At 40.3% G+C, this 13804-nt stretch overlaps 2 protein-coding genes across 3 annotated transcripts in view; one reads left to right on the top strand and one right to left on the bottom strand.

The window, feature by feature from the left end:
- Positions 1-4053, top strand: part of LOC107693176 (beclin 1-associated autophagy-related key regulator-like) — an 8179-nt gene extending 4126 nt beyond the window's left edge. For both annotated transcript variants that reach the window (XM_016492468.1, XM_016492467.1), the window contains exons 7-10: positions 544-661; positions 944-1034; positions 1119-1204; positions 1885-4053. In XM_016492468.1, coding sequence (XP_016347954.1) covers positions 544-661; positions 944-1034; positions 1119-1204; positions 1885-2182 — 593 coding nt within the window. In that variant the 3' untranslated portion in view covers positions 2183-4053. The remainder of the gene's footprint in view (positions 1-543; positions 662-943; positions 1035-1118; positions 1205-1884) is intronic.
- The window catches only part of LOC107693073 (F-box only protein 34-like), a 20281-nt gene continuing 10453 nt past the window's right edge, over positions 3977-13804 (bottom strand). The window contains exons 2-3 of the mRNA XM_016492318.1: positions 10015-10169; positions 3977-6911 (exon numbers count right to left, since the gene is read on the bottom strand). Coding sequence (XP_016347804.1) covers positions 4953-6911; positions 10015-10107 — 2052 coding nt within the window. The 5' untranslated portion in view covers positions 10108-10169 and the 3' untranslated portion in view covers positions 3977-4952. The remainder of the gene's footprint in view (positions 6912-10014; positions 10170-13804) is intronic.

The following is a 13804-nucleotide window of genomic DNA, read 5'->3' as shown; positions in this document are numbered from 1 at the left end:
AGAGAGAGAGAGAGAGATAGATGCAGAGCGTGTGCAGAGCAGGGGGACTGGAGGAACAGTATTAAGAACCGCTGTTTTAGAACATTGATTTTGAAACTTGTGAATCCATTAGAATCGTTAGAAGACAGAATCGTGATTCATATATGAATAGATTTTTACGTGCACCTCTAGTTTTCTCTTCCTCTTCTCTAAAGTAGCGCAGCATGGCCTCGCCCCCTTTGCTGCCTTTTCCCGAGGGGGGGGGTTTATCAGGGTTTGTGATGTCACGAACCCGGGAAGTAACTCGTTGTAGTCCCTACCAGCCGTTTTTGTAGGCATTAAACTGCCAGAATTTTAAAAGACGATATCTCCGTTTGCATTGAACTTTCAGCTTCGTAACTTTGCAGATATTGTTTATGTTCAAACAGCAACATTACACACACTAACTAACGTTAAAAAAGTGAAATCACAATCAACCACCCCTTTAATGCTTTCTGTTCCTCTTTAAAGGAAAGAAAATATTTAACAAATTCATTTGACAGAATTGTTTATTTTCTTGTGTAGAGTTGGACCACATCAACCCGGCACACACCATCAGTGCCGCCCTCTGCTATGCTACACAGCTCATCAATATCCTGTCTCATATTCTTGATGTCAACCTTCCGAAAAAATTGTGCAACAGGTTACAGCTGCATGTTAATTGTCTATTATAGTTTTATTCATTAAAGTTTCAGTAATTTAGTTGTTTTTGACACTTTTTTTTGGTTTGTTTTTAAAATGTCTATGTTTATTTATTTATTTATTTATTCATTAATTTATTTATTTTCTACTTCATGAAGTTACTATAAATGAAAATAATAAATGCTGCCCTGACAACTAGCTGAAACAAGTTTGTTTTCTTTCCTTCTTTTGTATTTTATTCTAATATAAAAATAAATGTCCTGTATTGTTTTCTTTTCTACAGTGAGTTCTGCGGTGATAATCTGACCCACTACCGATTCACCCGTGCCGTAAACAAACTTAACACCAACATCCTGCACCTCTGCTTCTCACAGGTAAATTCTTCTCAAAACTGAGACCACTCTGAAATGAGAAGTAAAATTTTGAACTCACGCCTCATGTTTATGCTTGATTCTTAGCATGTCGACAGCGAGCTGCTTCATCCTCACCACACTTTGAGGAATATAATGTTTCTGGTGTCTCCAGCAAACAAGAAACTTGGCAGGTGAGAAATTACATTGTCCTGTTCCTTAGTGAAAATATATTGTCCACGATGTATCTTATAGCCCATTATTTATGATCCAAATAAATTCCAGTAGATAAAATCAAGTGTTGTCTTAATTATTTGCTGGTGAGTTTTTTTTTCACTCTGTATAATATTTTTTTTCCACTACTGTTCAAAAACTTTGGTGTCAGTATGATTTTTTGTTGTTGTTGTTGATCAGAAAGGACACATTAAATTGATCAAAAGTGACAGTAAAGACTTCTATAATATAATTAAAATAAATTCTGTTCTTTTGAACTTTATATTCATCAAAGAATCCTGAAAAAAATGTAACATGGTTTTTACATCAATAATCAGACATGTTTCTTGAGCAGCAAATCAGCATATTAGAATTATTTCTGAAGGATCATGTGACACTGAAGGCTGGAGTAATGATGCTGAAAATTCAGCTTTGCATCACAGGAATATATTTTAAAATATACTTAAATATAAATTTTGTTTTAAATTGTAGTAAGAATTCTCAATATTATTGCTTTTACAAATAAATGCAGCCTTGGTGAACATATGAGACAAAAAACATCAAAAAAACTTGTCGACCCCAAACTTCTGAATGGTAGAAGTATAAGTCATATATAATGGAAAACTAATGTGTTGCAAACATTTCCACTCTTGTTCACTAGAACCGGGCCGTTTGAGGTGAGCGCTGACTTGGAAGACTCTATGGAGTTTGTGGAACCAGAGGCAGCTGGACCGGCGGAGGAGAGCGGAGACGAGGCTGTGACGGATGAAGAAACAGACTTGGGCACAGACTGGGAGACGGTTCCAAGCCCTCGCTTCTGTGACATCCCTTCCCAGCCTATGGATCTGTCCCAGAGCGGCATGCAGGCGTCCCAGCCAGTTGGCAATGCGGGGGGCATGATCTCCTCTGCGGCTGCCTCTGTCACGTCCTGGTTCCGCTCCTACACCGGGCAGCGCTGAGATCCGGTGGATGTGGGGGTGGTTCAACCGGTTAGACCTATGCAAACACCCCATTACTGTCATCCTCACTTATGTCAGCTTGGCCATTGGGAGAAATAAAGGGAAGTTTCATCTGACTGCTCATACTGAATAAATGTGTGGTAGAAAACAGAGTGAAGCATGTGATCTTGAGAAACAACTCTTGTGTGGTTTTATTGCAGGACGGAAGAGTGAACTACTTTTGCATTTCTGATCTTTTGTAGCTCGCATTATACTCTAGACGCCAGTCAACTTTATCCAGTGTACATTGCCAAATATTTTTGTTTGCTCATCGGTGCAGAAATTGTACATTCAAAGCATGGACAGACTTTGCTTTTAGAGTTTGTTTGATGGATTGCACCTTTTCACCAGCTCCTCAAAGAACCTTACTGTATAAATGTTGCTGGACTTGTCTGAGAGAATGGCAAATATTATTGGTGTCTTGTTCTATTAGATTATAAATGTGCAAGAGGAATTGTATTTTATGGACAAATAATTGTTTTCCCTTTATATTTCCTCAACCTCTGCAACCTGCATTGGGCAGAAGTATCCTGCTTTGTTATCCATTGGGAGAGAGGCTGGCTGTCTATGTGCTCTTAGGATTTATGTACAAGTTTATTTTTTCACTATCTTTAGTTGTTGAAAAAAATACATATTTACTAAGTTTCATTGTAGAAATTTTTTATTTGAATTAGCAGACGTCAATTATTAAACAGAATACCTCTTTGAAATGCAATAGGAAATGAAGCATTATTCCTGTATACACAGACATTGAAAATTAATTGTTTAAATGTGTAGTATATGGCCTCAATTCCATTATATTTCTACTCTCCTTCAAGACATGAAAGCAAAAGACAATTATGTGCCAGTACATTTCAAACCTAGGACTTCCACCTAGGACACGTTTTATATATTTAAAAGTGACAAGTTAAATGTGCACCAAATATTAAAAGTGAATTGGCATTTCTGACAAAATATTTAGTGATGTACATTAACATGAAATGAAGATTTGTCATTTCAGGAAAAATGGGTTCTACATCATAGTAGCCACTGTGTTGAGACAAGCTGAATACTATTATTTTGAGATATTTTCTTTCGCAGAATATCTACATGGGTGAGAAATACATTTTTGCATAGGGTATTTATATTATTGGTAACAAAACTTTAGTGATACAATTCATAACACCAAAATGGCAGGGTAAGTCTAAAATGTAAGATTTTTTTTTAATCATTTGAAAGTACTCAAGGCAGGCAGTGTTAAACAATTTACTGCCAGCTAACTTAAATCAAGGTTTGACCCACTTATTCTCCATTGGAAACCAGACATTTTATTGCTCAGTAACATCTCCTACTCAGGAATGTGCGCTTGAAACATAAGAAACAAAATGAAAGCTAGTGGATGTAAAGTATAGATCCAAAGTTTGGAAATTAAATCCGTTAGGATTGATGTGGATTTTTAATAATAGATTTAAGTACTCTAAACTCAAATATTCTAACCCAAGACATCACCAAAAAGAAATATCAGCTTATATTTAACCAAACCTTGCTTACACTAATCTAATAGAAAGACAATTTGACTGATTAATACAAGTATGCTGTGTAAGCATATAAGAGAGCGAAAAAGGATAGAGAGAGCAGAACACTGGTTACAAATTCTCCAAGATATACTTTATTGAAGTAAAATGCCTTAACAGGCAGAGCACAGCAACGTCATTAACAATAATTTTTTAAAAATCTGACACACTTTGGAAAACAGTACATTGCAATGAAATTTTCTTTTTTTCAGATGGGGTTCAGTTATTCACTGTCAAGATGGAGAAACTCTCTTCCCACATTCAAATGTTTCCGGTCAAGAAACAATACATCATACAAGGGAGATATCAATACTTAAAATTCGAGAAGAATATGCACTACCCGTTCACAGGGTTTATTATAAGAGTCCCACTGCAGAACAAGAGCGACCATTTCACATAGATATCTATATACACAAAAAGATAGCATAAAAAGAACAAGGCAATTTACCCCATATTAAGATTAAATGCATTTCACGCCAGACTCGTGCCATCATTCTTCACACTGTTATGATATATAGGAATCTGTGCTATGTACAATGTAAACATCTGGGCTCAGAACAATCTCAAAAAGTCAATCCCATCAAGTCGCGAAGTCATTTCGCCACCTAACATCCCAGGACTTTTTAGCGGTACTAAGAGATGATAACGGGAGATGGGGAAATTGAGCAAATGTGTCAGTAATTCATTGTGCCCTCGTTTAAAGTTTCCCTACTGGCCAATGAGTTAATCACGTATGCAAGTACGTTAGGAGATAAACAGAACTGCAGACTAAGACAACATCAGTGCAGGAAATACAGTCTGGGTGTGTTACGAAGCACAGAAAAAGAAAGGTGGTTGAACTGAAAAAATAAGTTAGTCATTAATGCTTACTCGAAGTAAAAATCATCAAGCAGTACCCAGATAGAACTCTGCAAAATTCAATCTTTAAAGGTTAAAGTGCAGACCAACATTAAGGACCTGAGGAGGGTTTTTGACAGGGGAATTAGTGATTGGTTGGCAGAGTAGAAGTTCAAAGACCCAGCAATTTCTTATTAGTTTCAGCAACCTGGTTGTAAGCACTATACATTAAAAGCGCACATGCTCATTGACAACACACAGCCCATTCACACTAGCTACTAGCTACCCTAATACACAGGCCTCAGAAATAAAACGCACACTGCAGTTGTCTTTCTGGCACACTACAGATCCTCGTCAGTGTCCCTGCTTTTCTTGTAAATTGGCATGTTGATGCTATGAAAGGCAGGGACCCAGCGGTTGTCATGAAGTCCCACATTGCAACCAGGTGTGTCTTTGTGAGACCTGCGGCAGCACATCCAGTAGCCCGGGCCATATGGTAGCGCCTGGCAGTAGGGCTTATGATGCCAACGGCAGAGCGAAACGTCACCACGGTCATACCGCTTCTTACACTGCTTGCAGGGATCGTCTTTGTAGCGTGGATCACTCACCCAACGAGAGTCCGCCGGCCGTATGTCGTAACTCTCAATTATAAATTTAAAGTAACGGCATGTGCACTTGAGGGCAGCCAGGCTCTCAGTAGGCAGCAAGCAAAATATCTTTACAATGATGTGGTGTGGCAGGAAAGCCATGTACTGCTGAGGCTCCAAAAGCAGCTGGATCTTGAAGCGAGTTTCAAGAAACTCATGAGACACTAGGCGGCGTAATGGAAAAGGCACAGGCTCCTGACTAACTATGCAAGTCTCTCCTCTCTCGGCCTCCTCAAAAGTTTGATGATTTTGGTCAGCCACAAGCCTATCCTTGATCTCCTCTCTGAAAGACACTGAAGTGTCGACAGAAGGCTCAAGGTCCTGGATGTGAGAAGGCTCTTTGTTCTGTGATCTGCTCTTTGATGGGGAGGGCAGGTGATGCTCCTTCAGAGACTGAGGAGAAGATTTGGCAAAGAACAACATGCCTGGTATCGGTTCCTCACTGCACTCTGAGCTGGCATTCTTTGGTGAGGACTGCAGAGTCTGAACAGATGTGCTAGTTTCCTCTCTTGAGATACAAGAACTTTCTACGTCCTTGAGGGAGCAGGTGTCAAGCCCACACTGCGAGGTCTCTATCGACTCAAGGGTCTTAGGTGGGGAACTCAGTTTGTTTAAATCACTGTCCAGTTGCTGTGGGACACTCTCAACTCTAGAGTCCTGAGGTACAGTAGGCGACACTGGTTGAGATTGCAGCGGGTAGGGTTCTGACCCTGCCAGAAGCACACGCCCCACCTTCCTCCGTAAGCTATTGTTTCGAGAGAGGTCTCCTCCACCTTCCCGGAGGCTTTGTCTACTCAGGCACTGCGACTCCAACTTGGCCACCATATCCAGAACTCGAACAGACTCTCCTTCCTCTTCCTGGACCTCCAGCTTTTCTGCAACCTTGGACTGCTGCTCTGCAGGCAGAGGGACGGTTCCAACTTTGGATAAAGTGATGGTGCTGGTGCTGCGTAAGGATGGGACTTTGGAGCTCACCTGTTGGTCGCTGGCTCTTTGCTCCAAGTATGCCACCATCTCCACCACAGAAAGTGTATTTTCATCCTCTTCTCCCTCTGTCCTGACTGCATCATCTGCAACTCCTTTGAAAGGATCGATGTTCTCATTGAGGGTCTCCTGTTGAGATACTTTCTGTATTTCAGTTTTTGGGGAAGAAGGTTCCATACTTTTTGACTTGTCTGGGTTTCCAGACCTTCTCCTGCGTTTAGCTACAGACCAGTCACCATCCCAGCAGCCTTTGTTTTTAACAGAGACAGTCCGCAGCTCTGGGGCAATGGCTTCTGTTTCTGAGGTGTTGTCAACAACACTACTGCAAGTATTGCCACACTTCTGAGATGCAAAAATGGCGATTTTCTCTTTTGTGTTCCCAGGTTTAATGACAGCCCATATATCCAAAGATCCCTCTGCATCTTCTCCTTGGTAGATCCTAAGTGAGCTTTCATTCTCCAAACCAGTTGAAGGTGAGAGCAGAACTAAAGAACTGGTAAATGTTTTGAGAGAGGATGCTCTGCTCTTGCGGGCCCCACTAACTCTAGTTGGTGCATTGCTCCCACTGCCACATCGGAGGGTGTTGGTGGAGATGACACTGAGGGGACAACGGTTGGCTGTGCCGTTGCCAGGTGAGCCCATGAGCCCACACGCCTGGCGAACGCCCCACTAATATGGGACAAGTCAAATGGGATTTGACGGCCATCGGCACAAGACCACAAGAACCAGACAAGGCTTCTGCTCAATATGACTTGTGTTGCAGCCTGGAATTAAACCACGCCATGCTGGTTTCATCTTGCCAGAGGAAAACTGGCCCTCGACTGAGCCTGGTTTCTCCCAGGGTTTTTTCTCCATTTTTGTCACCAATGGAGTTTGGGTTCCTTGCCACTGTCGCCTTTGGCTTGCCTAGTTGGGGAGACTTAATTTCAAGCAATACAATATTGTCGACTTGATTATATACTATTTGAACTGAACTGAGCTGGACAATGACATCACTGAATCAATGATGAACTGACTTTAACTGAAAAAATGAGTGTTTACTGTTGTCCCCTTGCATTATTGACACTATTTTCCAGTTTAAAACTGCAAAGCTGCTTTGACACAATCTGTATTGTTTAAAACGCTATATAAATAAAGGTGACTTGACTTAAAGCCTGACAGTCCATGTTTACTACAAGTTTTCCCACGTGGAAAAAAGCAACATATTCTGCTGAACATTCTTCTGTGTTAAAGGATCATACAGGCTTGGAAACAGATAAGGTAAAGTGCAAATTTGCATTTTTAGGTGAACTATTCTTAAGGATGCAAGTCTTTAATCAATGAAAACAAACTCAATACCAAAAAGTCATTTCTTTAATGTGCCCATTTTATAATTTGCAAATGAGATGGAAACTTCAAAAATCTGCTGGTGCAAGCCATCAATGCAGCAGGTTCTTAGCAGTGTGTTTAGCACGTGATTATATAGCACGTGCAAAATGGCAAATAACTCCTCAAGCAGAAGAAGTATCACAGTGAGCACAAGGGCTAGCTGTTCCCTCTGGCCCTTAGGCTGACATAATGGGAGCACAGCCACCCAGGTCCAGACACAGCTGGGTTCCACACAAGCACTCAGCTGACACAGACCCAGCTGCCCTACAAACAAGCCTGCGGCACCGCCAATAGCAGTATCTAGCTATGTGTGGGAGGACTGAACTCTCACCGACACAAGTGCATATAAGGCATTCTTCCAGTGCTGATTCAGACCTGATAAAAGAGGTACTGGGGATTCTCACGTGACTTAACATGGGATGGCATTTGGACAGTTATTTCAGAGCCAAAGTGAGAGTGGGAGGCGACTTGCTTGCTCAAAAATGGGGGAAGAGCGTGGGCTGCAGCCATTCATTGGATGGTAAACATGGAAAGTGGCATGTCCATTGACAAGTGAGAATACCATTTGGTGTGTCCTTGGAAAGCTTGCATAGATCAGCACATCTCCTTCTGTGCCAACCTTCCTTTGTGGCAAACAGCAGGAGAGGCCAATCTGTAAGGTCAGAATCATTTTGTTGAGCTGGTGTCTTGGACAAAAAGTGGCAACACAAAAGGCAAGTCAACAGCGGCTTTGATTGTCCATGGATACAGGCACGCTCACATTTCCTGGTACAACCCTGCCTCTGACTTCCTGTTCTTGCCCAAAAAATTTTTTTGTGCTAGCAAAGCTCAATACCATAGATTATCTTTAGACGTAGGCCTACATAATTTCAACAGTTGGACAATTTTTGGTCAGGCTAGTGTTGTCAAAAGTACCGACTTTGGTACCAGTCGGTACTGAAAAAAAAAAAAAATGTCCATTTCCCACTAGTATTTGAGTGCTGTTGAGCGGATTTTTAAACACTGCTGATTTGCCGTTGGCCGCTGATTGGACATTTTTAAAATTTCAGTACAGACTGGTACCAAAGTCAGTACTTATGAGAACACTAGGTCAGGCATAAAGAAAAAGGTAGTCTGATTAAAACCGTCAACACTGAATACAGGAAGGTAATGGACTGAGTTAGCTAGCTTCCCCCCTTGTTCATGAAATGATAAACATCAAAGGTTAAACATCTAATTTGACTTATAAGTTGATGGATGACAAAATACCCCATAAAAGAGACCAAAGAACTGTACTGATTACTTCAAAATCTCTAAAGAACCTCCCAGTTTGCTGAGGAACACACTGCAGCACCATTGCTGGACAGGAGTATATGATTACCCTGGAGGCACGCCAGCTCCTATCTGGCGCTCAAATGCTGATTTTTACCCATTACACAACCTGGCAACAACATACAGCTGCCGCCCAGCCCTTGCCCTCAACGCACCCACAACTCAGAGTTTCCTTGAGACCACAGGCCAAAAGACATGTGTGAGCTAATGATAATTTGAGGGCAAAAAAAGCACAACGGCATTATGTAAAAAGAAAACAAATACCCCACAAGTGAAAAGCAAAACATCAGAATAAGTAATGTCAAAGGATACAGTGAGCTCATACTGAAATCAGCACACTGCTTCAGTTAACAGGAGATTCGTTTGCTCCCCTCTTCTTGTAAACGCTCAAGACTTCCTCTAAAAGGGGCCTGCCAGAGGACCTGTCCAACTGATGGGGATGGAGGGGGGAACGAACAAGGATGAGGTCACAATTATGAAGTCTACTTTGCTCCAATTATGTCGTAACACTCTGTTCTTCCTGAGGAAAAGGCTGAGCATCTGGGTCTACACACTTCGCCACATGTGTTGCCGCAGTCTATAGCTCATGTAGCTTAGTGAGACAAGACAACAGCGGGGTAATTAAAGGCGAGATGGGAACAGGATCTCACTTTTTGTGAAGCTAAACACACGCAGATCAGCTTGTTTTTCTCCACCCCACAATATGCTAAAAGCGAAGCTTTCTGTTACTGACAGACATATTGGGAAGGGAAACTCTCTACATGAGCACCATGGCTCAATGTGTGCTAACAGTTCTGCCACAGCTCAACACTAAATTAATGCCAAATCTACATTGTAAATGCCTTTAAAATTTTTGTTATGAAAACATATTTTGCTGAGTGTTGATGTTGGCTGTCTCATCCAAACAAATTAATAAAAAAAACACCCTGGATAGAGGGCGACATCCATGATGATGAACAGATGAAAGAGTTTGTTTTTCTGGAAATGAACAGCAGAAACCAAAGTGGATTCATTCTATCTACACAAATGCGAGTGTATTACCTTCAAAATGTGTGATGTCATGTATAGGCTTGAGTGCAGTAAGTACTAATTACCTCCAGACTGATGGCGGATTGGAGGCTCGTAACCGTGGTTCCCGGTAAGGGGTGGGGTTGCAGTAACTGATAGTTTCACATTTCTGAGGCATTAGGCTCCTCCCTCCAGTACGAGCGATGTCTCCCAACAGAAGGGCTCAGGACTCCAGCCTCACTGCAAAGCAACATTGATGGACAAAATTGAGAACAGTTTGTCTTTCCAACATGTATACACATGTACAGACTCTATACAAGGACACTTTTGAAACATAAGACCCTTACAGTATAAACTTACTACCAACTATAGTATTTTATAGAATAGTTCAAATTTATTGCAGTTTTTTTTTTATTGGTTTGTACAGTTGGGCAGTCCTACCAGCAGTAAAAGCGTCCATTAGAACAGCTGAATCCATCTAAAGATTCTTTCGTGAGCACTTGACTTACTGTTAACTTTTAAAATACTTACTGTTAACCCCTCTCAGTTCTCTTTCTGTGGTTTCACAGTGTGTCTCTTGTACATCATCTCTGTACTAGCTCATATTTAGTACTTTTCTAATCATTTCTGGAACCTGCAGCACTTCACACATTACGGTTTGTAAAGCTTTTGTTGTAGTATTCATAATTTGCAAGTCACCTTTTTAACGTCTGCTAAAAAGTTTAAAAATACTATAACTTTATATTTTTATAACAGCACCCACTGATTTTTGCCCATTATCCCAGCTCATTCATTGTCCATTATAATGCCAATATAAAAAAAAACACTGATGATTTTGTAAATGGCACAAACATGTTTTCTTGCACCTGGTTTTCATGAGCTGATTTTTGAAAGTTAGCAGCATCATGTTGTACATGTAAACGCACTCAATGACCGCTTCAGGTTTTAATTCTGCAAACTGGCTAATGATGAACAAAAACAAACTCGGACACAAGTGTGTAATCTATACATTCTCTAGTACCCTGAGTATTTTGTAGTGGTCATTTTAACCACTTGCAATGGCTACAAATGCTGTGCCTCAACAGAACATGAAACTGACATTCCAATGAGATAGCGTAGTTATGGCTGTGATGCATTATGGGGTCTTATGGCAATTATGGAGTATTTCATGTCAAAAAGAATTAAGTCATGGTCACAGAGGGCCAGACAGTTTTGTCTTCCACTGCATACTAAAGTTCAAGTTTGGTTAACTGACCTGCAAATTTCCACAAGACATTTAACCAATGCATCACAGATTGACCTTGTGGGTACAACTCAAATCTGCATAATTTGCAAAAGTGTGAAGGGTCCGATGTAATTGTGCATGCACAAAGCCTAGTGTGACCACAGTTTAACTTAAATAGCCAATGCAGTATGCAGCAAGCACTTGTGAGGGTGTAATTCTAAAATAACTAGGCTATATGACAGACACAGAAACCTAGATAAGAGAGAGAGGTGAGATCGTCACTGACGTGAGAAAGCTTTAATAACCTGCATTGGTAACAAATTGGGTCACAGGCACAGCACCATATTGTTAAGAAACTGTTCAGATATAATCAACAATTTTACATCATGTCAACTACTTCCTTACAAATTTAAAAAACTGTTAGTATATCATGTCAAATGATTAAAAAAAATTCACAATCTGAAGGTCAAACTACAGCTCAAAAGATTATGACAGACATAATATGGAAACATAAATAAATCTGCATAGATAAGTGCATGTGAAGTAAAGCTGAACAGAACACATGGCTCTGGATTTCTTATGCCCATTCCCTCTCCAGGGGCTAGAAAAGCAGCCAAGCAGTTTGTTTTCAAAGAGATACTTCACCCATGAAAAGCAGATAAGCCTGAAAAAAAGATGTTTTTGGAACATTATCCCCGTGTCCCATCCATAAGCCCACAACGAAACACTGGCTAATAAAACGGACACTGGCTGAGCTCACCACTGAGGACAAGATTACATGGTCTCAATGGAGAGACCAAAACAAAGAGATAACTTAATTTCCTCTTTCTATCCGTGCATTCCGAGTACTAGCATGTTCATGCAGCTCCTGAGGCAAATTCACAACCGAGCAACCACCTAAAAGCCTGCGCAGTGTCAAAAAATGATCCTTACAACAATGTCAATGTTTTTCAAACGAGTGTCTGTGACCGTTTTGTACATACGCGCGTCTTTTACGTTTACTCACATGCATCCAAGCTATTCGGTAAGGCAATGCATTGTAAATTCCTCCACTCCCGACATTTGCACAGTATTCCATTACAGAGGATAGTATGTACACAGTCTTCAGCACAGCACGTGGTTTTATTGGTCTGACTGACACCCTCCAGAATTTCACCTAAGCAGCTGTGATTGGCCGGGACAGGAGGGCTCCTCTTACAAGCACGTGTGCGCCTGCCGGAGGAAATAAACGCAGGTCTGATAAGGAGCCAATGGGCTATTCAAGATCCCTGCATGCCTATAAATGGCAAAGATAATCAATACTTTTGGACCTTCGCTGTAGAACAGGGTCGGAGCGCAGAATCTGCCTGCACACATATCTTACAAACTTTCAGTGCAGTGATGCAGGCAAAACAAGACGTGAGACAAACACCGCCACACTGAAATACACACACATAACTGCACAATGCACATACAAAGTCCTTTAAAGGCCCGAGAACTTCTCATATCGCACTTCCTTTACCTGAACTTGCTCGCGCTTTTCCAAAAACAATGGCACTCATTCAAAAGGAGAGGCGGGGCGGCTGCTAAGCTTACACAATGCCATTTCCAGACCGTCTAAAACAGACCAGCTGCTACAATAGCTTTCATAGATCTTTCCAGATCTCAGCCCCTGTAAAAAACTAAGAACATAAATCAAAGAACCACGCATCTCTCACGGAATTTTCAGTGTTTGAGTTTGTAGAAAATGTCTTGGAGCGTTTGGTCCAAACCAAAATGGATAAAGATACATGTCATGTCCACAGGGCCATATTCAGTATTTTCAACTCTAAATACTGCACACTGCAAAGTATGCAATGTATACCGCTAAATATTTGTCAAAAATGGAACGCAAAAAAAGTATGTATTATGCCATGATAAGCATTTCACTATAAACATGGAGTAACATGACCTTACTATGCATGTTTAAATTAGAGATATAATAATTTTTATTTTCAAAATTAAAAAATATTTGCAGTTTGAGCAAATTGTAAGTCAAGAGAGATTTAATTGTGGTTGATATTAGTCCCAATGCAGTCATCACACAGGAAATTAAATGGTCAAGTTGAACACTTTGCATTGAGGGATACAGTATTCCACATAGCATGCAAATTTGGTCATTCGGCTATTCTGTGTATACAGATCATTTGCATATTATAAACAGTATACATACTACAGGGCTCTACGCTTACTTTTCTTTTTAGGAGCGCTTGTGCTCCTAATTTAAAAAATGTAGGAGCACCTTCAAATCAGTAATCAAAAATTCTGATAAAAAATTAACCTTCCCATTATGAGGTGATATTTGACTCCTTAAAGTGATTTACAGGGAATTTTGTTTTTACCTTTGTAATAGCATTTTTATAACTTTATTAAAAGTATGTCATCTTTTATGCCAAATTCAAAAATATATATTTATAAGCTTTTTAACATTTCTAATTAAAACAACAAAATAAAAACAAGTATAATAAGAATAAGTTACCAATCAAGTGAAATCAGTATTTAAGAAATAAATTTGTACTATAGAGATGGCACAGAAGAACACACAAGTGGTTTGTAGGTGTATTTTCAGACGTTTAATGAGGCTCAGAGGTTGCATGAGTGCAATTAAATTCATGTTGAGGTTAATGTTTTA

Source organism: Sinocyclocheilus anshuiensis, unplaced genomic scaffold, assembly GCF_001515605.1.
Source record: "Sinocyclocheilus anshuiensis isolate Anshui unplaced genomic scaffold, SAMN03320099.WGS_v1.1 scaffold222, whole genome shotgun sequence".
Classification (NCBI taxonomy): domain Eukaryota; kingdom Metazoa; phylum Chordata; class Actinopteri; order Cypriniformes; family Cyprinidae; genus Sinocyclocheilus; species Sinocyclocheilus anshuiensis.
This window is presented reverse-complemented; position numbering and strand designations above follow the sequence as displayed.